Here is a 27,599-nt window from a genome sequence, read left to right as displayed (position 1 = left end):
ACTGTGAGCGCGCTGGCACTGTGATTGCGCTGGCACTGTGTTTCAGGTCTGATAAATTAGGCAAGGTCTAACAAATATTCCCAGTTTTGACGGTATGAATGGAGAGACAATCAGCTTTTCTGTCACATACACATCGTATCGCTAGCTTACACATTGCAAATGGTTAAATGGTTAAATATTAATTAATTTTGCTTCTGCTCACTACCCAACAATGATATCTTGTGGTTAGGGGAGGGTGGTGGAAGCAATCGCAGGCCAGACCCTCACCCATTACCGGTGTGTGCAACAAGGATCTTTCTCTGAGGGGGTGGGGGTAAACAGAGAGGAGAAATGTCCAAACTAAAATACATTCAAATAGAATTTCCTATCCTGCTGCAGAGCCACAACAGAGAAAAAGAAAACTGATTCTGTTCAAAGGGAAAGTCAAGCCCGGGGAAAGCTGTTGAAATATTTCCCCCTTCTTCCCCCATACTCTCCATCCTGTCTGGCATCATGGCTGACACAGGATGAGCATGTATCCTGGACGGATCCCGACCGACATTGGCACAGTAAACTGGCACTGACCAGCGCGGCACGGTAGCACAGTGGTTAGCACTGCTGCTTCACAGCTCCAGGGACCTGGGTTCGATTCCCGGCTTGGGTCACTGTCTGTGTGGAGTTTGCACATTCTCCTCGTGTCTGCGTGGGTTTCCTCCGGGTGCTCCGGTTTCCTCCCACAGTCCAAAGATGTGTGGGTTAGGTTGATTGGCCATGCTAAAATTGCCCCTTAGTGTCCTGAGATGCGTAGGTTAGAGGGATTAGTGGGTAAAATATGTAGGGGTATGGGGGTAGGGCCTGGGTAGGATTGTGGTCGTGCAGACTCGATGGGCCGAATGGCCTCTTTCTGTGCTGTAGGGTTTCTATGATTCTATGACTAGGGAGGCAGCAGCTGGGCACTGGAATCCAGCATTCTGCCACCTTCAATGGGCTGTGACCCCAGTCGGCAGGACGTCCATACGTTGGGACAAAGGTCAGAGAGACACCAAGGCCTGGAGCAGAGGAAGATCCCATTCCGGATTCCCAATGGGGCAGGAATCAATCCCCGGTTTAAACCCTGGCACGCTGAGGGGAAAGGTCAGCTGTGCAAGGAATGAGCCACATTGCACTCTGATCCCAGTTCCCAAAACAATGTTCAGGTGATCTTTTATCATCTAACCGCCCGTGGAAAGACTCCAATCCAAATTAAGAGTTTCACTTCCAACTTTGTACATTCTCACTCTAATTACCCTTTAGCCTTTCAATGTTGGACCCAGCTCGCTGCCAACAATTGAGAAATCCTGTTTACAAAATCACCCATTTGGGATTTTCTGAGCATTTGAAATGATATCTTTACTCATTTCCAGCTGGAATGTCTTTGTAAAGTGTAGGATCTTGAATGCTGATATCTTCACACACACACAATCACAGACTCACACAGTGTGTGTGGGGTGGGGCAGTCACTCTGGGGGAGGGACAGTCTGTGGGGGGTGGTCTGTGTGGGGAGAAGGCAGTCACTCTGGGGGAGGGACAGTCTGTGGGGGGTGGTGATGCACTATCAATTAACCAAAGACTAGTTTGTATGCAAGAACAAATAGGCTTTTATTCGCCAAAGACTTAGAGCACACCCATGCCGATGAACTGGTCCAGAGACTGAGGCAGGGGGGTGGGGAGCAGTCACCTTTATACCTGGACCAGGGGGGGAGGAGTCTCAGGCAGGGACAGCAGGGGCATGCCCAGGCATGTCTCACACACACACACAGGCAATAAGCTTAACAGTGCTTTACCACATTCACCCCCTGCTTTTAAAAAAGAGTCCGGCGGGGGTAAGGTGGGTGGAAGAATATTTACAGAATTACAAATTTACAAATTCAGTCTCTCTGGGGGCTTGATCTGCCGCTGCGACCGCCGTAGTGCCGGCTGTGGTGTCGGTTCCGGTGGCTGCGGTGTTGGTTCAGGCGCCAGGCCGTAGTCGCTCGAGTTGTCTGTCGTCCCTTCCGATTGTCGGGTGCGTGGTGGTGGCCCCTGGGGCTCAGGCGTGCTGTATACGGGGGTTGGGGGTGTGGGGTTGTGGGTCGTCGTGGTCCCTGGGCACCTGCGGGTGCCAGGTCTCTAATGGAGACCGTGTCCTCCCGCCCATCGGGGTACACCACATAGGCGTATTGGGGGTTGGCATGGAGGAGCTGGACCCTTTCGACTAGGGGGTCGGACTTATGGGTCCTCACGTGCTTCCGGAGAAGGACAGGGCCTGGAGACGTCAGCCACTACGGTAGTGAGATCCCCGAGGAGGACTTCCTGGGGAAAACAAACATTCTTTCATGAGGAGTAGCATTGGTAGCTGTGCAAAGGAGTGATCTAATCGAGTGTAATGCATCAGATCTCTTGCCAGCGGGTGACTGGAAGACCTTTAGACCTCAGAGCTAGTAAAACGGCCTTCCAGACTGTCGCGTTCTCCCTCTCTACCTGTCCGTTCCCCCTGGGGTTGTAGCTGGTGGTCCTACTCGAGGCTATGCCTTTGGAGAGCAGGTACTGTCGCAGCTCATCACTCATAAAGGAGGATCCCTGGTCGCTATGGATATAGCTAGGGAAACCGAACAGGGTGAAGAGGCTGTGCAGGGCCCTGACGACCGTGGCCGAGGTCATATCCGGGCAGGGAATAGCGAAGGGGAAACGTGAATATTCGAAAATGACGTTGAGGAAGTATATGTTGCGGTCAGAAAAGGGGAGGGGGCCTTTGAAGTCGACGCTTAGGCGTTCGAAAGGGCGGGTGGCCTTTGAGATGTGCTCTGTCTGGCCGATAGAAGTGCAGCTTGCACTCTGCGCAGACCTGGCAGTGCCTGGTTATAGACCTGACTTCCTCAATGGAGTAGGGCAGGTTACGGGCTTTAATGAAGTGAAAAAAACCTGGTGACGCCCGGGTGGCAGAGGTCGTTGTGGAGAGTCTGCAATTGGTCTATTTGTGCACTGGCACATATTCCCTGGGACAGGGCGTCTGGGGGCTCATTGAGCTTCCCGGGCCGGTATAAGATGTCGCAATTGTTGGTGGAAAGCTCGATTCTCCACCTCAATATTCTATCATTTTTGATCTTGCCCCGCTGCGTGTTATTAAACATGAATGCAACTGACCGTTGGTCCGTGAGTAGGGGGAATCGTTTACCAGCTAAGTAGTGGCGCCCTGCATACCTTCGCATCATAGAACATAGAACAGTACAGCACAGAACAGGCCCTTCGGCCCACGATGTTGTGCCGAGCTTTATCTGAAACCAAGATCAAGCTGTCCCACTCCCTATCATCCTGGTGTGCTCCATGTGCCTATCCAATAACCGCTTAAATGTTCCTAAAGTTTCTGACTCCACTATCACTGCAGGCAGTCCATTCCACACCCCAACAACTCTCTGCGTAAAGAACCTACCTCTGATATCCTTCCTATATCTCCCACCACGAACCCTATAGTTATGCCCCCTTGTAATAGCTCCATTCACCCGAGGAAATAGTCTTTGAACGTTCACTCTATCTATCCCCTTCATCATTTTATAAACCTCTATTAAGTCTCCCCTCAACCTCCTCCGCTCCAGAGAGAACAGCCCTAGCTCCCTCAACCTTTCCTCATAAGACCTACCCTCCAAACCAGGCAGCATCCTGGTAAATCTCCTCTGCACTCTTTCCAGCGCTTCCACATCCTTCTTATAGTGAGGTGACCAGAACTGCACACAATATTCCAAATGTGGTCTCACTAAGGTCCTATACAGTTGCAGCATAACCCCACGGCTCTTAAACTCCAACCCCCTGTTAATAAAAGCTAACACACTATATGCCTTCTTCACAGATCTATCCACTTGAGTGGCAACCTTTAGAGATCTGTGGATATGGACCCCAAGATCTCTCTGTTCCTCCACAGTCTTCAGAACCCTACCTTTGACCCTGTAATCCACATTTAAATTAGTCCTACCAAAATGAATCACCTCACATTTATCAGGGTTAAACTCCATTTGCCATTTTTCAGCCCAGCTTTGCATCCTATCTATGTCTCTTTGCAGCCTACAACAGCCCTCCACCTCATCCACTACTCCACCAATCTTGGTGTCATCAGCAAATTTACTGATCCACCCGTCAATGGCCCTTCTTTCCACACCCGGAGCAGATCGCATCCTTCACCGGGCAGCGTTGTCGGGAGTGCTTCCCCAGGCTGCAGAAGTAGCACTTCGGGCCTCCAGAGACTGCCGCAGCGGTCAGGTCATTGGTGGGACGTGGCGTGGCGTAGGCCTGCGGCCCTCCCGAGTACAGAGGTGGCGGCAACTGCGGCGTCCACGATGCGCCCCCGTGGTCGGGGGTGTAGGCCTCGAGATTACGGAAGGCCACCTCTAACGAGTCGGCAAGCGCTACAGTCTTTTGTAGGTCCAGCCCACCCTGTTCCAGCAATCGTTGTCGGATATAGTTTGACCTGATACCCGTGACATAGGCATCTCTGATTAAGTCCTCAGTGTTTTGGGCGGCTGTTACGGCCTTGCAGTTGCAGGCCCTGCCAAGTGCTCGCAACACACGCAGGAATTGGGCGCCCGATTCTCCTGGCTGTTGTCTGCGAGTAGCCAGAAGATGTCTGGCGTAGATTACATTAGTCTGTTTGTTGTACTGGCCTTTTAAAAGTTCGATCGCATCCTCGTAAGTTTCAGCGTCTCTAATCATCGAGAATACTTGATCGCTTACCCGGGTGTGGAGCACGTGGAGCTTGTTGGTTTCGGTCCGGATGACGGAGGCGGAGCCGGTGAGGAAAGTTTTGAAACATCGCAAACAGTGATCAAAGCTGTTAGAGGCTCCTACGGCTTGAGGATCCAATTCTAATCTATCGAGTTTATCTGCTCCATCCCAAAACTTTTTGCGAATAAAATTGATGCACTATCAATCAAGCAAAGACTAGTTTGTATGCAAGAACAAATAGGCTTTTATTCGCAAAAGACTTGGAGCACACCCATGCTGATGAACTGGTCCCGAGACTGAGGCAGGGGGGTGGGGGGCAGTCACCTTTATACCTGGAACAGGGGGGGAGGAGTCTCAGGCAGGGCCAGCAGGGGCATGCCCAGGCATGTCACGCACACACAGGCAATAAGCTTAACAGTGGTTTACCACAGGTGGTCTGTGTGGGGAGGAGGCAGTCACTCTGGGGGAGGGACAGTCTGTGTGGGGTAGTGGGGGGTGATCTGTGTGGGGAGGAGGCAGTCATTCTGGGGGAGGGACAGTCTGTTTGGTGGGGGGTGGTCTGTGTGGGGAGGGGCAGTCACTGTGGGGGTGTGCATAGAAACATAGAAAATAGGAACAAGTATCGGCCATTCAGTCCTTCGAGCCTGCTTCACCATTCAAAATGAGGCTGCAGATTGACTTGGACAGGCTAGGAAAGTGAGCAAAGAAGTGGCAGGTGGAATACAATGTGGGAACGTGTGAGGTTATGGACATTGGTAGGAAGAATAGAGGCATAGACTATTTTCTAACTGGGAAAAGGCTTTGGAAATCTGAAGCGCAAAGGGACTTGGGAGTCCTGGTTCAAGATTACCTTGAGGTTAACGTGCAGGTTCAGTTGGCAGTTAGGAAGGCAAGTTCAATGTTAACATTCATTTCTAGAGGGCTAGAATATAAGAGCAGGGATGTATTGCTGAGGCTTTATAAGGCTCTGGTCAGACCCCATTTGGAATATTGTGAACAGTTTTGGGTCCCATACTTAAAGGAAGGATGTGCTGGCCTTGGAGGGGGTCCAGAGGAGGTTCACAAGAATGATGCCAGGAATGAAGGGTTTGTCATATGAGGAGCGCTTGAGGATTCTGGATCTGTACTCGATGGAGTTTAGAAGGATGAGGGAGGATCTAATTGAAACTCACAGAATACTGAGAGGCCCAGATGTGGACGTGGAGAGGATGTTTCTACTAGTGGGAGAGACTAGAACTCGAGGGCACAGTCTCAGAGTGAAGAGACGCTCCTTTAAAACTGAGATGAGGAGGAATCTTTTCAGCCAGAGTGATGAATCTGTGGAATGCATTGCCACAGAGGACTGTGGAGGCCAGGTCATTGAGTGTCTTTAAGACAGAGATAGGTAGGTTCTTGATCAATTAGGGGATCAAGGGTTATGGGGAGAAGATAGGAGAATGGGGCTAAGAATGATATCAGCCATGGTTGAATGGCGGAGCAGACTCAATGGACCGAATGGCCCAATTCTGCTCCTATATCTTATGGTCTTAATATGATCATGGCTGATCATTCGACTCAATTGCCTGCTCTCACTTCCCCCTTTAAAGGAAAAGTCAGATTGAAGGGAGATTTTTGATGGGTCAATGCTGAGGATTCCAGGCTGTTGAGAGGGAGCAGACACCTTGCAATAGAGCTGTAAGGGGGGAGGTTGCATACCTGAGATTGCAGAGGGCATTCCTCTAGGATTAGCAAGGTGTCCTCCACATTATACTCCATGCAAAGGAAATATTATAACACTGCCAGCCATTTAATGAGGTTACAAACTCAATCGCATTCCTTCAAATCATCACACACTGAAGATTACTGAGAATGAATACTGCCAGAATTACCTCAAGATGTCTGTCCCAATTAACCTCGGCTGTTTAGTCCCATTGAAATGTGAAGATAAGTGGACTAAGGAATGAAATTTACTCTGACACACTTAAATAGGAATGTGATATTCTTCTCTCGAGACTTGTAGCTTCTGACACTCACTGGGGTGCGGGTTCCACACACACTGACTCTCACTGGGGTACGGGTTCCACACACACTGACACTCGCTGGGGTACGGGTTCCACACACACTGACTCTCACTGGGGTACGGGTTCCACACACTCTGACACTCACTGGGGTACGGGTTCCACACACACTGACACTCACTGGGGTACGGGTCCCACACACACTGACTCTCACTGGGGCGCGTGTTCCACACACACTGAATCTCACTGGGGCGCGTGTTCCACACACACTGAATCTCACTGGGGCGCGTGTTCCACACACACTGACTCTCACTGGGGCGCGTGTTCCACACACACTGACTCTCACTGGGGCGCGTGTTCCACACACACTGACTCTCGCTGGGGTACGGGTTCCACACACACTGACTCTCACTGGGGTACTTGCCACACACATACTGACTCTCACTGGGGTACGGGTCCCACAGACACTGACTCTCACTGGGGTGTGGTTCCACACACACTGACACTCACTGGGGTGCGGGTTCCACACACACTGACTCTCACTGGGGTACGGGTTCCACACACTGACTCTCACTGGGGTACGGGTTCCACACACACTGACTCTCACTGGGGTACGGGTTCCACACACACTGACTCTCGCTGGGGTACGGGTTCCACACACACTGACTCTCGCTGGGGTACGGGTTCCACACACACTGACTCTCACTGGGGTGCGGGTTCCACACACACTGACTCTCACTGGGGTACGGGTTCCACACACACTGACTCTCACTGGGGTACGGGTCCCACACACACTGACTCTCGCTGGGGTACGTGTTCCACACACACTGAATCTCACTGGGGCGCGTGTTCCACACACACTGACTCTCACTGGGGCGCGTGTTCCACACACACTGACTCTCACTGGGGTACGGGTTCCACACACACTGACTCTCGCTGGGGTACGGGTTCCACACACACTGACTCTCACTGGGGTACTTGCCACACACACACTGACTCTCACTGGGGTACGGGTTCCACACACACTGACTCTCACTGGGGTGTGGTTCCACACACACTGACACTCACTGGGGTACGGGTTCCACACACACTGACTCTCACTGGGGTACGGGTTCCACACACTGACTCTCACTGGGGTACGGGTTCCACACACACTGACTCTCACTGGGGTACGGGTTCCACACACTGACTCTCACTGGGGTACGGGTTCCACACACACTGACTCTCGCTGGGGTACGGGTTCCACACACACTGACTCTAACTGGGGTGCTGGTTCCACACACACTGACTCTCACTGGGGTACGGGTTCCACACACACTGACTCTCACTGGGGTGCGGGTTCCACACACACTGACTCTCACTGGGGTGCGGGTTCCACACACACTGACACTCGCTGGGGTACGGGTTCCACACACACTGACTCTCACTGGGGTGCGGGTTCCACACACACTGACACTCACTGGGGTGCGGGTTCCACACACACTGACTCTCACTGGGGTGCGGGTTCCACACACACTGACTCTCACTGGGATGCGGGTCCCACACACACTGACTCTCACTGGGGCGCGTGTTCCACACACACTGACTCTCGCTGGGGTACGGGTTCCACACACACTGACTCTCACTGGGGTACTTGCCACACACATACTGACTCTCACTGGGGTACGGGTCCCACAGACACTGACTCTCACTGGGGTGTGGTTCCACACACACTGACACTCACTGGGGTACGGGTTCCACACACACTGACTCTCACTGGGGTACGGGTTCCACACACACTGACTCTCGCTGGGGTACGGGTTCCACACACACTGACTCTAACTGGGGTGCTGGTTCCACACACACTGACTCTCACTGGGGTACGGGTTCCACACACACTGACTCTCACTGGGGTGCGGGTTCCACACACACTGACTCTCACTGGGGCGCGTGTTCCACACACACTGACTCTCACTGGGGTGCGGGTTCCACACACACTGACTCTCACTGGGGTACGGGTTCCACACACACTGACTCTCACTGGGGTACGGGTCCCACACACACTGACTCTCACTGGGGTACGGGTTCCACACACTGACTCTCACTGGGGTACGGGTTCCACACACACTGACTCTCACTGGGGTACGGGTTCCACACACTGACTCTCACTGGGGTACGGGTTCCACACACACTGACTCTCACTGGGATATGGGTCCCACACACACTGACTCTCACTGGGGTACGGGTTCCACACACACTGACTCTCATTGGGGTGCGGGTCTCACACACACTGACTCTCACTGAGGTACGGGTCCCACACACTGACTCTCACTGGGGTGCGGGTCCCACACACACTGATACTCACTGGGATATGGGTTCCACACACACTGACACTCACTGGGGTACGGGTTCCACACACACTGACACTCACTGGGGTACGGGTCCCACACACACTGACTCTCACTGGGGTACTTGTTCCACACACGCTGACACTCGCTGGGGTACGGGTTCCACACACACTGACTCTCACTGGGGTACGGGTCCCACACACACTGATTCTCACTGGGGTACGGGTTCCACACACACTGACTCTCACTGGGGTACGGGTCCCACACACACTGACTCTCGCTGGAGTACATGCCCCACACACACTGACTCTCACTGGGGTACGGGTTCCACACACAGTGACACTCACTGGGGTACGGGTTCCACACACACTGACACTCACTGGGGTACGGGTCCCACACACACTGACTCTCACTGGGGTACAGGTTCCACACACACTGACTCTCACTGGGGTACTTGCCACACACATACTGACTCTCACTGGGGTACGGGTCCCACAGACACTGACTCTCACTGGGGTGTGGTTCTACACACACTGACACTCACTGGGGTACGGGTGCCACACACACTGACTCTCACTGGGGTACGGGTTCCACACTCTGACACTCACTGGGGTACGGGTTCCACACACACTGACACTCACTGGGGTACGGGTTCCACACACACTGACACTCGCTGGGGTACGGGTTCCACACACACTGACTCTCACTGGGGTACGGGTCCCACACACACTGACTCTCACTGGGGTACGGGTTCCACACACACTGACTCTCACTGGGGTACGGGTCCCACACACACTGACTCTCGCTGGAGTACATGCCCCACACACACTGACTCTCACTGGGGTACGGGTTCCACACACAGTGACACTCACTGGGGTACGGGTTTCACACACACTGACACTCACTGGGGTACGGGTCCCACACACACTGACTCTCACTGGGGTACAGGTTCCACACACACTGACACTCACTGGGGTACGGGTTCCACACACTCTGACACTCACTGGGGTACGGGTTCCACACACACTGACACTCACTGGGGTACGGGTCCCACACACACTGACTCTCACTGGGGTACTTGTTCCACACACACTGACTCTCACTGGGGTACGGGTCCCACACACACTGACTCTCACTGGGGTACGGGTTCCACACACACTGACTCTCACTGGGGTACGGGTCCCACACACACTGACTCTCACTGGGGTACGGGTCCCACACACACTGACTCTCGCTGGAGTACATGCCCCACACACACTGACTCTCACTGGGGTACGGGTTCCACACACAGTGACACTCACTGGGGTACGGGTTTCTCACACACTGACACTCACTGGGGTACGGGTCCCACACACACTGACTCTCACTGGGGTACAGGTTCCACACACACTGACACTCACTGGGGTACGGGTTCCACACACTCTGACACTCACTGGGGTACGGGTTCCACACACACTGACACTCACTGGGGTACGGGTCCCACACACACTGACTCTCACTGGGGTACTTGTTCCACACACACTGACACTCGCTGGGGTACGGGTTCCACACACACTGACTCTCACTGGGGTACGGGTCCCACACACACTGACTCTCACTGGGGCGCGTGTTCCACACACACTGACTCTCACTGGGGTGCGGGTTCCACACACACTGACTCTCGCTGGGGTACATGCCCCACACACACTGACTCTCACCGGGATACGGGTCCCACACACACTGACTCTCACTGGGGCGCGTGTTCCACACACACTGACTCTCACTGGGGTACGGGTTCCACACACACTGACTCTCACTGGGGTATGGGTTCCACACACACTGACTCTCACTGGGGTACGGGTCCCACACACACTGACTCTCACTGGGGTGCGGGTTCCACACACACTGACTCTCACTGGGGTACGGGTTCCACACACACTGACTCTCACTGGGGTATGGGTTCCACACACACACTGACTCTCACTGGGGTACGGGTGTCACACACACTGACTCTCACTGAGGTATGGGTCCCACACACACTGACTCTCACTGGGTACGGGTCCCACACACACTGACACTCACTGGGGTACGGGTTCCACACACACTGACTCTCACTGGGGTACGGGTTCCACACACACTGACTCTCACTGGGGTACGGGTTCCACACACTGACTCTCACTCGGGTACGGGTTCCACACACACTGACTCTCACTGGGGTACAGGTTCCACACACACTGACACTCACTGGGGTACGGGTTCCACACACTCTGACACTCACTGGGGTACGGGTTCCACACACTGACTCTCACTGCGGTACAGGTCCCACACACACTGACACTCACTGGGGTACTTGTTCCACACACACTGACTCTCACTGGGGTACGGGCTCCACACACACTGACTCTCACTGGGGTACAGGTTCCACACACACTGACTCTCACTGGGGTACTTGCCCCACACACACTGATTCTCACTGGGGTACGGGCTCCACACACACTGATTCTCACTCGGGTACTTGCCCCACACACACTGATTCTCACTGGGGTGCGGGTTCCACACACACTGACACTCGCTGGGGTACGGGCTCCACACACACTGACTCTCACTGATGCTACCGGGACTTGATGGTTTGAGTAATAAGGAGAGGCTAGATAGACTGTGACTTTTTTCCCTGGAGCGTAGGAGTCTTAGGGGTGTTTTTATAGAAGTCTTTAAAATTATGAGGGGCACAGATCAGCTAGATAGTCAACATGTTTTCTCAATGGTAGAGGAGTCTAGTGAGAGGGGAGAGATACAAAAGGGTCCAGATGGGCACTTTTTTCACACAGAGGGTGGTGAGTGTCTGGAACGAGTTGCCAGAGGCAGTAGTTAAGGTGGGTGCAATTTTGTCTTTTAAAAAGCATTTAGACAGTTACATGGATAAGGTTGGTATAGAGGGCCAAACGCGACCAATTGGGACCAGCTTCATGGTAAAACTGGGTGGCATGGACAAGTTGGGCTGAAGGGCCTGTTTCCATGTTGTAAGCCTCTGACTGTATTTACTATCTAAGGGGGAGACTGAAGGATTTTGAGTAAATCAAAGGGCTATTTCTCAAGGAGGGGTATTGATGAGCAGGAAGGGATTGTATAGAGTTTGTTTCGGGGGAATAGTGGGGTTTTGGGGTGACATATCTTCCGATTATCTCACTGGGCGCCTGGCTCCATAATCTTTGGGAGTCGGGTGAAGAGTACTCGGGGCTGGGAGTCGGGTGAAGAGTACTCGGGGCTGGGAGTCGGGTGAAGAGTACTCGGGGCTGGGAGTCGGGTGAAGGGTACTCGGGTCTGGGAGTCGGGTGAAGAGTACTCGGGGCTGGGAGTCGGGTGAAGAGTACTCGGGGCTGGGAGTCGGGTGAAGGGTACTCGGGGCTGGGAGTCGGGTGAAGAGTACTCGGGGCTGGGAGTCGGCTGAAGAGTACTCGGGGCTGGGAGTCGGGTGACGAGTACTCGGGGCTGGGAGTCGGGTGAAGAGTACTCGGGGCTGGGAGTCGGGTGAAGGGTACTCGGGGCTGGGAGTCGGGTGAAGAGTACTCGGGGCTGGGAGTCGGGTGAAGGGTACTCGGGGCTGGGAGTCGGGTGAAGAGTACTCGGGGCTGGGAGTCGGGTGAAGAGTACTCGGGGCTGGGAGTCGGGTGAAGGGTACTCGGGGCTGGGAGTCGGGTGAAGAGTACTCGGGGCTGGGAGTCGGGTGAAGGGTACTCGGGGCTGGGAGTCGGGTGAAGAGTACTCGGGGCTGGGAGTCGGGTGAAGAGTACTCGGGGCTGGGAGTCGGGTGAAGAGTACTCGGGGCTGGGAGTCGGGTGAAGAGTACTCGGGGCTGGGAGTCGGGTGAAGAGTACTCGGGGCTGGGACTCGGGTGAAGAGTACTCGGGGCTGGGAGTCGGGTGAAGAGTACTCGGGGCTGGGAGTCGGGTGAAGAGTACTCGGGGCTGGGAGTCGGGTGAAGGGTACGCGGGGCTGGGAGTCGGGTGAAGAGCACTCGGGGCTGGGAGTCGGGTGAAGAGTACTCGGGGCTGGGAGTCGGGTGAAGAGTACTCGGGGCTGGGAGTCGGGTGAAGAGTACTCGGGGCTGGGAGTCGGGTGAAGAGTACTCGGGGCTGGGAGTCGGGTGAAGAGTACTCGGGGCTGGGAGTCGGGTGAAGAGTACTCGGGGCTGGGAGTCGGGTGAAGAGTACTCGGGGCTGGGAGTCGGGTGAAGGGTACTCGGGGCTGGGAGTCGGGTGAAGAGTACTCGGGGCTGGGAGTTGGGTGAAGAGTACTCAGGGCGGGAGTCGGGTGAAGAGTACTCGGGGCTGGGAGTCGGGTGAAGGGTACTCGGGGCTGCCCCCTCACTGAGGGACATTTGGAGTGAATTGCTGCTGCAAGTCCCAGGACAGGCCAGTGGAAAGCGTGTGTCTCAGTTTGAAACGGTTCTGAAATATTTGGAGATTGGATTGCTCTGGGTACAGCAAGAGAGCTGGAGATTTGGACTGAATTCTATCAGAATGCCAGCACTTAAAAATGGTGAGCAGTCAGGGGAACGCACTGTGGGTAGCCCAGTTGTGATGGCATGGATGTCTTGCTGCGATGAATGGGGCAGATGTTTAGTGAGCTGCAGTGAAGAGGTGACCGGCATCCTGAGGCCTGACTTCAGTTCACCAGACCGGGTGAAGATTCACAATACAGTACGTGATCCCAGGCAGTCTTATTTGGAAGCAAGGTGTGTGGAGGCATGATGGGGTTATGGTCACATTGGGGAGAGCCTCAAATGACAAACTCACCTCGAGGGTGTCCAACCCGGACTCTCCCTCGCTCTCTCATGCTCCCTCTCTCTCTCTTGCTCTCTCACTCTCCTTCTCGCTCTCCCTCGCTCTCGCGCTCTCTCTCACTCTCCCTCACTCTCCCTCACTCCCCCTCGCTCTCCCTCGCTCCCTCTCTCGTGCTCTCTGTCTTAGTCCTATGCTGATTGTCTCTCTCTCTTTTCTAGGTTGTACAAAGAATGGGCTCCAGTATCCATCAGGGGTTACATATCGCGAGAACTGCAACCTGTGGTAAGGATTATTCGCTCTCAGCCTGGTTTAGTGACTGCACCATGTGTTTGCAATCTATCGATGTAAACTGAAATAGATGGAATACAGAGTCATAGAATGGTTACAGCATGGGAGGAGGCTATTCGTCCCTTTGTTTCTATGCTGGCCCTGTGCAAGAGCAACTCAGTGAGCGCCTTCTCCACCACACTGTCAGGCAGTTTCAGACCCTAACCAGTTGCAGCAAAAAGAAATGTTTCTCCTCAAGGTCCCATTGCTTCTTTTAACAATTACCTTAAATCTGCGCCCTCTGCCTCGTGATCCTTCCACCAATGGGAACAGTTTCTCTCTATCCACCCTGTCCAGAGCCCTCATGGTTTTGAATATCTCTATCAAACCACCTTTCAACCTTCTCTCCCAGGACAATACTCCCTTCTGTATAATGAAGGTCCTCGTCACTGGAACCATTCTGGTGAATCTGCTGCCCTCATTCCAATGCCGTGTGAGAACTGGGTCAATATGCCTGAAGTACACACAGGGACACCGCAATCTGATTGGTGTGAAAATTACTAACCTGTACATTTGTAGCATTTTTTATAACCTCATGTCCAAATGTCATTCTTTACTCAGTGTGGTCATTGTTTCCGTATCAGAAACACTGCACACAGAAAACAACAATGTGATAATGACCAGAATATCAGGCGCAACTCGCCAGCTCCAATCAGTGCTGCCCCCATCCCCACCCCTTCCTCCCCTCAGTCCTGACCCTCTGACAGTGTGGCACTCCCTCAGTACTGACCCTCTGACAGTGCAGCACTCCCTCAGTACTGACCCTCTGACAGTGCGGCACTCCCTTAGTACTGACCCTCTGACAGTGCGACACTCCCTCAGTACTGACCCTCTGACAGTGCGACACTCCCTCAGTACTGACCCTCTGACAGTGCGGCACTCCCTCAGTACTGACCCTCTGACAGTGCGGGACTCCCTCAGTACTGACCCTCTGACAGTGCGGCACTCCCTCAGCACTGACCCTCTGACAGTGCGGCACTCCCTCAGTACTGACCCTCTGACAATGCAGCACTCCCTCAGTACTGACCCTCTGACAGTGCGACACTCCCTCAGTACTGACCCTCTGACAGTGCGGGACTCCCTCAGTACTGACCCTCTGACAGTGCGGCACTCCCTCAGCACTGACCCTCTGACAGTGCGGCACTCCCTCAGTACTGACCCTCTGACAGTGCGGCACTCCCTCAGTACTGACCCTCTGACAGTGCAGCACTCCCTCAGCACAGACCCTCTGGCAGTGCGGCACTCCCTCAGTACTGACCCTCTGACAGTGCGGCACTCCCTCAGTCCTTCACTGGAGTTCTCTCCTATTTGTAACTCCTCCTATCAGGTAAGCTGTTGTCATGGTAACTCACTCCTGTCTGTGTCTACCATCCTCACACCAGTGTGATTCTTGTGGAACCCTGTGTGAAATCCAGCGTTCTGTTCCACCAAGGCTGACCCCTCTCTCTGCTCCCCTCCATCGTGCCCTCAGGAACAGATCTCCAGAGCTGCTCACCTCTGATCAAGTGGCTGGAATCCTGACATCCCTTTTCCATGTGTCACATTCTGCAGTTTCATTTGCTGTAATATCAGTCAGCGATTGATGTGTCGTGTAGTCTGTGTGCTGAATTTTAGCCTGGACTTTGTGCTCATTTCTCACAGGTAGACACTGAAACCACAACATCCTGACTCACACCCAGGATTGTTAATCAGTGAGGCACTCCTGAACCCGGCACATATCGCAGCAAAACTGGCAACTACCCTGCTTGTTTCTTGTAGTTTTGACAGTGCAGTATTTAATGAGAGGAGGAGGAATGTGGAAAGTCAGCAACTGAGTCACGGAGCAAAGTACAGAGTGATTGGAGAGACCGTAGGAAATGTCGACAAATCCTTTACTCAGAGGGAGAATGTGACAAAGAGAAGATGGCATTGGTTAGGAATAGACAGAGGGATATCCTCGGAAGGAGGGAGGGAGAGGGAGTCATAGATCAATACAGTGCAGAAAAGGTCCTTTGGCCCATCGAACCTGCACCAATAATAACTAACACTATAGGCATGCTAATTCCATTTTCCAGCACTTGTCCCATATTCTTGAATGTTTTGATATTTGAAGTGCTCATCCAAATACTTTTTAAAGGTTGTACAGCTTCTGACCAACACTACCTGCCCAGGCAGCGCATTCCAGATTCCCACCACCCTCTGAGTGAAAAAATGTTTTCTCAAATCCCCTCTGAATCTCCTGCCCCTTATCCTAAAATATACGCCCTCGTGATTGACCCCTCAACTAAGGGGAACAGCTGCTTCCTATTCACCCTGTCTATACCCCTCATAATCTTATGTCCCCCCTCAGCCTTCTCTGCTCCAGAGAAAACAATCCAAGCCTATCCAGTCTCTCATTATAGCTCAAATACTCAAATCCAGGCAACATCCTGGTGGATCTCCTCTGTAGCCCCTCCAGTGCAATCACATCCTGAGGTGACCAGAACTGCACACAGTACCCCAGCTGTGGCCTAACCAACATTCTGTACTACTCCAACATTACCTCCTTGCTCTTATATCCTATACCACAAATGATTGATAAAAGCAAGTGTCCCATATGCCTTAACTATGCTATTCACCTGCTCTGCTGCCTTCAGGGATCTGTGAATAAGTACACCAAGGTCCCTCTGTTGCTCTGAACTTCCTAGTGTCCTGCCATTCATTAAATACTCCCTTGTTTTGTTACTTTTTCCAAAGTGCATCACCTCACACTTATCAGGGTTAAATACCATCTGTCACTGCTCTGCCCATCTGACCAACCTATCTACATCTTCCTGTAACCTACCACCTTCTTCTTTACGATTAACTACCCTACCAATCTTGGTGTCATCTACAAACTTGCTTATCATTTCCCCCACATTATCATTGATATGATTTTTGTATATAGCAAACAATAAGGAGCCAGTACTGAACCTTGTGGTACACCCCTGAACACCAGTCTCCAGTCACTCAAACAACCTTCTACCACCACCCTCTGTGTCCAATTACGAAGTAAGAAGTCTCACAACACCAGGTTAAAGTCCAACAGGTTTATTTGGTAGCAAAAGCCGCTAGCTTTCGGAGCGCTGCTCCTTCGTCAGGTGAGTGGGAATTCTGTTCACAAACAGGGCATATAAAGACACAAACTCAATTTACAGAATAATGATTGGAATAATAATTGGAATAATAATGGTTTGCTACCAAATAAACCTGCTGGACTTTAACCTGGTGTTGAGACTTCTTACTGTGTTTACCCCAGTCCAACACCGGCATCTCCACATCCTATTATTAAGCCAGTTTCTGATGCATCTCACCAAGTTTTCCTGAATTCCATGTGCTTTAACCTTTTCAAACAGTCTCCCATGTGAAACCTTGTCAAAAACTTTGCTGAAATCCATATAAATTGCATCAAGGTGTCTTTGGGAGGCAAGGGATGAGATAGCAGAGCCTTTGGCATTGATCTTTGTGTCCTCACTGTCCACGGGGGTGGTGCCAGAGGACTGGAGAGTGGCGAATGTGGTTCCTCTGTTTAAGAAAGGGAATAGAAATGACCCTGGTAATTATAGACCAGTTAGTCTTACTTCGGTTGTCGGTAAGTTGATGGAAAAGGTCCTCAGGGATAGGATTTACGACCATTTAGAAAGATGCAGCTTAATCCGGGATAGTCAGCACGGATTTGTGAAGGGCAAGTCTTGCCTCACAAATTTGATAGAATTTTTTGAGGAGGTAACTAAGTATGTAGATGAAGGTAGTGCAGTTGATGTCATATACATGGATTTTAGTAAGGCGTTTGATAAAGTCCCCCATGGTCGGCTTATGAAGAAAGTAAGGATGTGTGGGATAGAGGGAAGTTTGGCCGATTGGATAGGTAACTGGCTATCTAACAGAAGACAGAGGGTGGTGGTGGATGGAAAATTTTCGGACTGGAAACCGGTTACCAGCGGAGTGCCACAGGGATCAGTGCTTGGTCCTCTGCTAGTTGTCATTTTTATAAATGACTTGGAGGAGGGGGCTGAAGGGTGGATCAGTAAATTTGCTGATGACACCAAGATTGGTGGAGTAGTGGATGAGGTGGAGGGCTGTTGTAGGCTGCAAAGAGATATAGATAGGATGCAGAGCTGGGCTGAAAAATGGCAAATGGAGTTTAACCCTGACAAATGCGAGGTGATTCATTTTGGTAGGACAAATTTAAATGTGGATTACAGGGTCAAAGGTAGGGTTCTGAAGAATGTGGAGGAACAGAGAGATCTTGGGGTTCATATCCATAGATCTCTGAAGGTTGCCACTCAAATGGATAGAGCCGTGAAGAAGGCCTATAGTGTGTTGGCGTTCATTAACAGGGGGTTTGAATTTAAGAGCCGTGGGGTTATGCTGCAACTGTACAGGACCTTGGTGAGACCACATTTGGAATATTGTGTGCAGTTTTGGTCACCTCACTATAAGAAGGATGTGGAGACACTGTAAAGAGTGCAAAGGAGATTTACCAGGATGCTGTCTGGTTTGGAGGGTAGGTCTTATGAGGAAACATAGAAACCCTACAGTACAGAAAGAGGCCATTCGGCCCATCGAGTCTGCACCGACCACAATCCCACCCAGGCCCTACCCCATATCCTTACATATTTACCCACTAATCCCGCTAACCTACGCATTTCAGGACACTAAGGGCAATTTTTAGCACGGCCAATCAACCTAACCCGCACATTTTTGGACTGTGGGAGGAAACCGGAGCACCCGGAGGAAACCCACGCAAACACGAGGAGAATGTGCAAACTCCACACAGCCAGTGACCCAAGCCGGGAATCGAACTCAGGTCCCTGGAGCTGTGAAGCAGCAGTGCTAACCACTGTGCTACCGTGCCGCCCCCGAAAGGTTGAGGGAACTTGGGCTTTTCTCTTTGGAGCGGAGGAGGTTGAGAGGAGACTTGATCAAGGTTTATAAGATGAAGAAGGGGATAGATAGAGTGAACGTTCAAAGACTATTTCCTCGAGTGAATGGAGTGGTAACTAGGGGGCATAACTATAGGGTTCATGGTGGGATATATAGGAAGGATGTCCGAGGTAGGTTTTTTACTCAGAGAGTGGTTGGGGTGTGGAATGGACTGCCTGCTGTGATAGTGGAGTCAGAAACCTTAGGAACATTTAAGAAGCTATTGGATAGGCACATGGAGCACTTCGGGATGATAGGGAGGAAATAGCTTGATCTGGGTTTCAGACAAAGCTCGGCACAACAACGTGGGCCGAAGGGCCTGTTCTGTGCTGTACTGTTCTATGTTCTATGTTCTAAGGTGGCACGGTGACACGGTGGCACTGTTGCCTCACACCACCAGCCCCGGGTTCAATTCCCAGCTTGGGTCACTGTCTGTGCAGAGTCTACACTTTCTCCGGTTGCTCCAATTTCCTCCCACAGTCCGAAAAATGGTGCTGATTAGGTGCGTTGGCCATGCTAAATTCTCCCTCAGTGTACCCGAAGAGACACTGGAGTGTGGCGATTACGAGATTTTCACTCTAACTTCATTGCAATGTTAATGTAAGCCTACTTGTGACACCACTAAATAAACTTTTAAACTTTGAAAACTTTAAATCTACTGCACTTCCCTCATCCACACACTCGATCACATTTTCAAGGAATTTGTGAGGCATGACCTCCCTTTGACAAAGCCATGCTGACTATCCCTAATTAACCCCCATGCCTTTCCAAGTGGGGATTAATTCTCTCCTTTAGGATTTTTTCCAATAGTTTCCCTACCACTGATATGAGACTCACCCGTCTGTAATTTCCTGGTTCATCTCCAGCATCCTTCTTGAAAAGTGGGACCACATTAACCATTGTCCAGTCCTCTGGCACTTCCCCCCCTGGCCAGAGAGGAATTAGGGTCATAGCCTCTGCAATTTCCTGCTTAGCCTCCCACAGCAGCCTGCGATGCAATTCATTCAGTCCTCCGGATTTGTCCATTTTTAAGTCTGTCAAATCCTCCAATACCTCCCCAGTTCCTCTGTTAAACTTTGGGCCTTTTCCCTACGTTCTCCTTTTCCTGAATGAAGATCAATGAGAAGTATTCATTTAGCACCCTTCCAATGTCCTGCTGCTCCACACAGCGTTTTACTGGGAGTGTGTTACAGGCCCCCCAAAGAGTCAGCGGGAAATAGCGAAGCAAATATGGAGACAGTTCACAGAGGTATATAAGAATAATAATCAGTAATTATACTCGGGGATTTCAACTTCCCCAACATAAACTGAGATAGTCAGAGTGTAAAGAGTTTAGATGGAGCAGATTTCTTAATGTGTATGCAGAGGAGATTTTTGTATCAATATATAGAAGCTCCAACAAGGGATAGTGCAGTGCTGGATCTGGCTCTGGGGAAGGAAGCCAGACAAGTGTTTAATAACAAAGAACAAAGAACAATACAGCACAGGAACAGGCCCTTCGGCCCTCCAAGCCCGCGCCGCTCCCTGGTCCAAAATGGAGGAGCATTTTAGCAATAGCAATCACAACACAGTACAGTCTGCAAAAGACAAACCTGTCTTGCTCTTTTGAGTTATAGGTTGACCTGAGTGGGTTCGTGATCCGTAGTCCTTTCGGTATCTTGTCTGCTTTCTTGCATCTTTGTAGAAACTTGATGTCTGTGTCGATATGCGCGATCTTCTTGGAGATCCTCTCCACTTGGAGCCGGCAGTTTGCGGTGTCGATGGTAGCCGGCATCTCCACATCATTGCTCTCTTGAGGTCAGGCTTGCGAGGATGTCATCATCAAGCTCGCAAAGGGATTTTGTATCCAGGAACTTTGTAGCGGGAACAGGGAAGTGCTCGCGTAGCTGTGTTTTCAATCTTTGCAGGTGCTCTCTGTCACGTTTCACACTGTTTGCTACATTTCTGCCAAAATATCTGAGAGATTCGCAAACGAATTGTTATTTGACTGCTCGAGTTGTTTGGCCCACGTCTCTATCTTCTTCATCATCGCTTTTATTCTGTCCTGCACATGAAAAACTGTCACTGATTTTCCTTGAAGACTCAGATTGAGATCATTTAAGTGATTGAAAATATTTGCCGTAGATGCTAATTTGGCAATCCACTGAAAATCACTGCAGCGTTGTGAGAATGCAAACTTTGAGTCAAGCAAAAGAACTCTCACGTCATCATGCAACTCTGAGACATGCGAGTACCAATCCTCGAGAAAGCCAATGGTCCTCGCTAATCGATGGTGATCGCTGTCCATCACATCACGTGGAGCTGTAAATATTCAGAAATTCAGTGGACAAAAGGAACTGTTTTAATCACTTTCTACAAAACAATCATGAGATCAGTCAGCATTTTCTTTACAGCTAATGCTGTATGCAGCAGTCAATGGATATTGCTAGCAGAGTCACTGCTCTACCACACGTAACAACCCCACTGTGTCAGCCTAACATCACACACACCCCATCTGTGATAACCCTTACACATTTTGACCAATTAATCCCAATGCGAATGATAATGTAACATCGATTATGATACATGCGAGGTACACGTAATTGGATTTTTCTCACAGATCACCTGAACTATCCTCATTGACCACAGGTTGGGAACCGTTGCTCGATGTTAAATAAAGTCATGGACAGGCCTCTACCAGGGTCCATCTGTCAAATTGTGTGGCAATGGAGGATTGGTCATGGGGACAGTGAAGCTGGGAGACTCCAGTCAAAAATCTGCACTCAGGTGACAGATGCTTGGAGGTTGTTGGACTCCTGCGTTGGGACAGAGATGTCTTTGGGCAGCATCATCTGTGATGAAGCAGTGCTCTTCAAGATACCCTCTGCTCACCCCAGATGGGAAGAGGGTGAGAAAAGGTGCCCTAAAAATGGGCTGTCCCACTTTCTCCTGGCTGGGGCATCCTGTGGGGTCATTTATCTGTGTGGTCAAAGGAAGAAAACTTCAAATTTTGCAACTTTGAATGTTAGAACACACGTAGAGAATCTCAAAAGTGACTGTTCAGAAAGAAGAACCAACATGCGGCACGGTAGCACAGTGGTTAGCACTGCTGCTTCACAGCTCCAGGGACCTGGCTTTGATTCCCGGCTCAGGTCACTGTCTGTGTGGAGTTTGCACATTCTCCCCGTGTCTGCGTGGGTTTCCTCTGGGTGCTCCGGTTTCCTCCCACAGTCCAAAGATGTGCGGGTTAGGTTGACTGGCCAATCTAAAATTGTCCTTGGTGTCCTGAGATGCGTAGGTTAGAGGGATTAGTGGGTAAATATGTAGGGATATGGGGGTAGGGCCTGGGTGGAATTGTGGTCGGTGCAGACTCGATGGGCCGAATGGCCTCTATCTGTACTGTAGGGTTTCTATGATTCTATGCTACCTTCAGCACAGACTCATGACTCTCTACTCTGATGAAGATGTTAAGGAAAAGTTCTATTCTGACCTTGGTGAAATCCTCACTGCCATCACAAAAGAACAAAAGCTCATCCCTCTGGAGGGATCTTTAATGCTGGGATTGACTGTGACTCCAATGTTTGGAGAGGGACCACTGGGGAAAATGGGGTGAGAAAAGCCAATGTAAATGGTGTCCTCCCATTGGCAATGTGCTCAGCACAGCCTCATTATAACACACGCCCTCTTCCCCCCAGAAGGACAAATACAAAACCATGGAGACTTCCTAGATTGAAACATTGGCAACTCCTGGAATTATGTCATTGTCAAAGAGCTAAGTGATCACTCGATATGTGATGGACTGATGCCTCCTGGGTAGGTTATCAACTTGTTCGATCGGTGATGTGATTTAGCCAGCACCAAGACATCGCAAGACCCAAGAGGAAAAAGATCAATGTTTCAGACTTAAAGCAGCCTGACTCAACAAACTCAGCTCAGGACCTATCACACAACCAACTCCATTCCAGAACATTCCAATCAGAAAGAGTCAGCTGTGTCCTGACCATTAGGTTTGAACGTTCTCATCAGCAGGTTTGGAGAACGATGCTGAACTTTGTGACCTCCAGGAACAAAAACGAGAAGTCCTCATTGTCTCACAGAACAACCCAAGGTCGCAAGTCAAGAAGGCAACATTCCAACAGCTCGAGGCTAATGTCTAAAGACAAGTCCAGGGGACAATGGCAGGAGAGAGAGCCCAAGAAATCCAACAGAGTGTTGACTATGATGACATGCATAATTCTTCTAAAATCACCTATTAGACCACGGTCAAATGGACAAAAGGCCCTTTGCTCGCAGGATGACATTTCTGCTCCTGAGAATGACAGCATCATCCATCAATGCTGGAAGAATGTTTATGAATGATCCACAGAGGCAGCTCCAGGCTATGCTCCATCCCCTGTGATAGAATCCATGGTGGATCAGCTGTAAAAAGCAATCAAACGGGTGGAAAATGGCAAAGCCAACATCCCCAGTAGTATTCCAGCTGAGGTTTGCTCACATCAAGACCTCATGCACTCATCCCATGGATTTGGGAGGAGGAAGAGCCCCACCCCTTTCCCCAATTTTAGGAAAGTGAGCAGTATAACTATCTTCCCGGAGGGCGATACATCACGCTGTGGAAAATCCCAAGGTGTTTCCCTCATGTCCATAGCAGGGAAAATCCTGACACACATTCTCCTGAATTTCCTACTCCCTGTGCCTGAGGAAATATTCCCAGAACAGTGTGGCTTTACATCTTCCAGACGCATCTCTGACATAGTCTTTGTATTTGCCTTACTGTGTTTACCCCAGTCCAACGCCGGCATCTCCACATCATAGTCTTTGGTGCCAGACAAATCTAAGAAACACGTTGAAGACAACATTAGGAATTCTTCATTACATTCACTGAGCTGCGTAAAGCATCTGACTCAGTAAATCACAAGACCGTGTGGATTACACATTTGGATGTCCAAGAATTTCATCACAATCCGACCGTTTCTTCATGAAGATGTGACTGCAACTCGCGTTGGAGATCAGAAACTGACACCTTCAAAATCCAGACCAGAGTCAAGCAAGGTTGTGTGCTAGCCCCCATGGTACTCACAATCTATCTGATAATGGCCATTCACCTCAAAGACAACTGCCCTCTGCTGTGAGTATTAAATACCAGCCAGATGGAAAACATTTTAACCTCAGTCGCCTCTGTGCCAAAACAAAACTGACCATCATAGACAGATATGGTTGACAGTCTGCCGATGACTGCGGTGTAGTTAGCCACTCTGCAACAGATTTACAAGCCAATCTCGATCTCTTCACTTCTGCGGGCAAGAATCTCTGCTGGTCCTTTAATGTTGCCAAAAAAATAATTCATATCACCCCACACCTGGTCAGCCCAATAATCCACCTCCTTAATACGTTGATGGAGAGAATCTGGAATATATTGGGCACTTCCCACTGGCAGCCACTTCTTTCAAAAGGCCACCATTGATGAGGAGATCCAACACCCGATGAGTGGTGCCAGCTCAGCCTTCTGCAGACCACAGCAGAGAGAGTCCCTGAGGCTAGCTTCAGGAAAAGCTCCTGCAGAAGCAACTCTGCTGGACTGGACACTGTGTCCAATGGGTGAAAACCATTTCCCCCACCAGCTCCTGTCCTCTCAACTCTCAAATAGTCAATGTTCCAGGAGGACAAAGAAAAACAAACATTGCTAAGACACTGTGAAGCTCTCCGTGAAGCATGGCAGCATTGACCTTGATGATTGGGAGGAACTTGCTGCCAATCCATCAAAATAACAATAACCTGTCCATCGAGCTGCACTGGGCTTTGAGTCACAACATCTTAATGATGAGGCAGAGCGGCAGCACAGAAGGAATGAAAAGGAAGCAAATCTTATACTCTGGACCCTGCCATCTCGTGGGACATCCCGCCCTGTGTCCCCCCCAGATTTATGGATTGAGAATCAGCCTGTTCAGGCTCGTTAGGACCCAAAGCAGAAACCCGAGACCCTGAGTAGATGTTACCCTCGAATCGAGCATCAGTTGCAGATGACATTTGGCTGCACGAGTTTTGTCTGGTGTGTTACACACACATATCCACTACCCCAGCAACAGAGAGCTCAGATATACATACAGTGCATGTATGCACAAGAGCTGTGGCTGTCACTGGCTAGGACAGCATTTATTGCCCATTCCAATTCCCTTGAGAGGGTGATGGTGAGCCACCTTCTTGAACCACTGCAGTGTAGATACGCCCACAGTGCTGTTAGGGAGGGAGTTCCAGGATTTTGACCCAGCGACAGTGAAGGAACAGTGATATATCTCCAAGTCAGAGTGGTGAGTGACTCTGAGGGGAACTTCCAGGTGGTGGTGTTCCCAGGTATCTGCTGCCCTTTTCCTTCCAGATGGCAGCGATTGTGGGTTTGGAAGGTGCTGCCCAAGGAGCCTTGGTGAATTTCTGCATGTATCTTGTAGATAGTGCACACTGCTGTTACTGAATGTCAATGGTGGACGGAGTGAATTTTTGTGGATGGGGGGCTAATCAAGCGGGGCTGCTTTGTCCTGGATGGTTTCGAGCTTCTTGAGTGTTGTTGGAGCCTCACTCATCCAGGCAAGTGGGGAGTATTCCATCACACTCCTGACTTATGCCTTGTGGACAGGCTTTGGGGAGTCAGGAGGTGACAGGATTCCCAGTCTCTGACCTGCTCTTGTAGCCACAGTATTTATATGACCAATGCAGTTCAGTTTCTGGTCAGTGATAACCCCCAGGATGTTGACAGTGGGGACTTCAGTGCTGGTAATGCCATTGAATGTCAAAGGATGATGGTTAGATCCTCTCTTGTTGGAGGTGGTCTTGTCTGGCACTTGTGTGGCGTGAATGTTACTTGCCACTTGTCAGCCCAGTGCTGGATGTTGTCTACGTCTTGCTGCATGTAGACATGAACTGCTTCAGTATCTGAGGAGTCGCGAATGGTGCTGAACATTGTGCAATCATCAGCGAACATCCCCACTTCTGAACTTATGACGGAGGGAAGGTTATTGATAAAGCAGCTGAAGATTGTTGGGCCTAGGACGCTACCCTGAGGGACTCTTGGAGCAATATCCTGGAGCTGAGACAATTGACTTTCAACCATCCTCCTTTGTGCCAAGTATGACTCCAACCAGTGGAGTGTTTGCCCCCTTATACACATTGAATCTAGTTTCGCTGGGTCTCCTTGATGCCACACTTGGTTGAATGCGGCACTGTTGTCAAGGGCTGTCACTCTCACCTCACCTCTGGAATTCAACTCTTCCGACTGTTTGAACCAAGGCTGTAATGAGGTCAGGAGCCGAGTGACCCTGGTGGAACCCAAGCTGGGCATCACTGAGCAGGTTATTGCTGAGCAGGTGCTGCTTGATAGCGGTGTTGATAACCCCTTCCATCACTTTACTGATGATCGAGAGTAGACCTGATTGGGCGGTAATTGGCCGGGTTGGATTTGTCCTGCTTTTTGTGTACAGGACATACCTGGGCAATTTTCCACATTGTTGGGTAGATGCCAGTGTTGTAACTGTACTGGAAGAGCTTGGCTAAGAGAGTTACAAGTTCTGGAGCACACGTCTTCAGTACTATTGCTGGAATGCTGTCAGGGCCTTTGCAGTATCCAGTGCCTTCAGCCGGAAGGGGAGTGCGGTAGGTGGTAATCAACAGGAGGTTTCCTTGCCATGTTTTACCCCATGAGACATCATGGAATCCAGAGTCAATGTTAAGGAGTTCCAGGGCAGCTCCCTCCTGACTGTATGCCAGGGATGATGATGGTGGTGTCTGCGACATTGTCTATAAAGTTATGCTCCTGTCACTGTGACTATGTCTGGCTGCTGCGTAACTAATCTGGAGACAGCTCTCCCAAATTTCGCACTAGACTCCAGGTGTTAGTCAGAACTTTGCAGCATCGACAGGACTGGGTTTTCTTTGTTATTTCCAGTGCCGAGGTCCACCCCAGGTCCTCTGTCCGGTTTCATTCTTTGTTGTAGGCTCTGTAGCAGTTTGATATTCCAGAGGGCAGTTGGGAGTGAACCACATTGGCTGTGGCTCTGGAGTCACATGTAGGCCAGACCGGGTAAGGACTGCAGATTTCCTTCCCTAAAGGGCATTAGTGAAACAGGTGGGTTTTTCCGACAATCGACAATGGTTTCATGGTCACCATTACTGAAAGTAGCTTTTTTAAATTCCGGATTTATGAACTGAATTTAAATTACCCTGGCTGTTTTGGTGAGATTTAAATCAGAACATTAGCTGGAACCTCTGGTTTATTAGCCCAGTGATGTCACCATGTGCCACCATCTCAGTGTTACAGTACGATAGAGCTTGGGGAAGTCAATCCTAGGGATGGCCAGCATGAGATTGGAGAATTTGGAATGTTTCGGAGCCGGGTGTGTACCTCTCCTGTCCAGCTCAGGGAGTGAGGTTTGCAGCCTGCTCCTTGTGCCCATACCAGAGAGCTGGCACCAACGCTTCCAATTGGCCCACATACTACCCTGTCTGCCTCTGAATGGTGTCTGTTCAAAGCTCAGCTTAAACATTCCCAGCTGCGAACTCGGGGCTGGTGTGTGTTTTTCCAA

General features: G+C 50.8%; 1 protein-coding gene across 1 annotated transcript in view; it reads left to right on the top strand.

Moving 5' to 3' along the window:
* Nucleotides 1-23,385, top strand: part of LOC144509529 (tubulointerstitial nephritis antigen-like) — a 37,420-nt gene extending 14,035 nt beyond the window's left edge. The window contains exons 3-5 of the mRNA XM_078238434.1: nt 14,016-14,079; nt 15,883-15,951; nt 23,283-23,385. Of these exons, the coding sequence (XP_078094560.1) occupies nt 14,016-14,079; nt 15,883-15,951; nt 23,283-23,385 (236 nt within the window). The remainder of the gene's footprint in view (nt 1-14,015; nt 14,080-15,882; nt 15,952-23,282) is intronic.
* Nucleotides 23,386-27,599: the final 4,214 nt, after the last annotated feature.

Source organism: Mustelus asterias, chromosome 21, assembly GCF_964213995.1.
Source record: "Mustelus asterias chromosome 21, sMusAst1.hap1.1, whole genome shotgun sequence".
NCBI classification, from domain to species: domain Eukaryota; kingdom Metazoa; phylum Chordata; class Chondrichthyes; order Carcharhiniformes; family Triakidae; genus Mustelus; species Mustelus asterias.
This window is presented reverse-complemented; position numbering and strand designations above follow the sequence as displayed.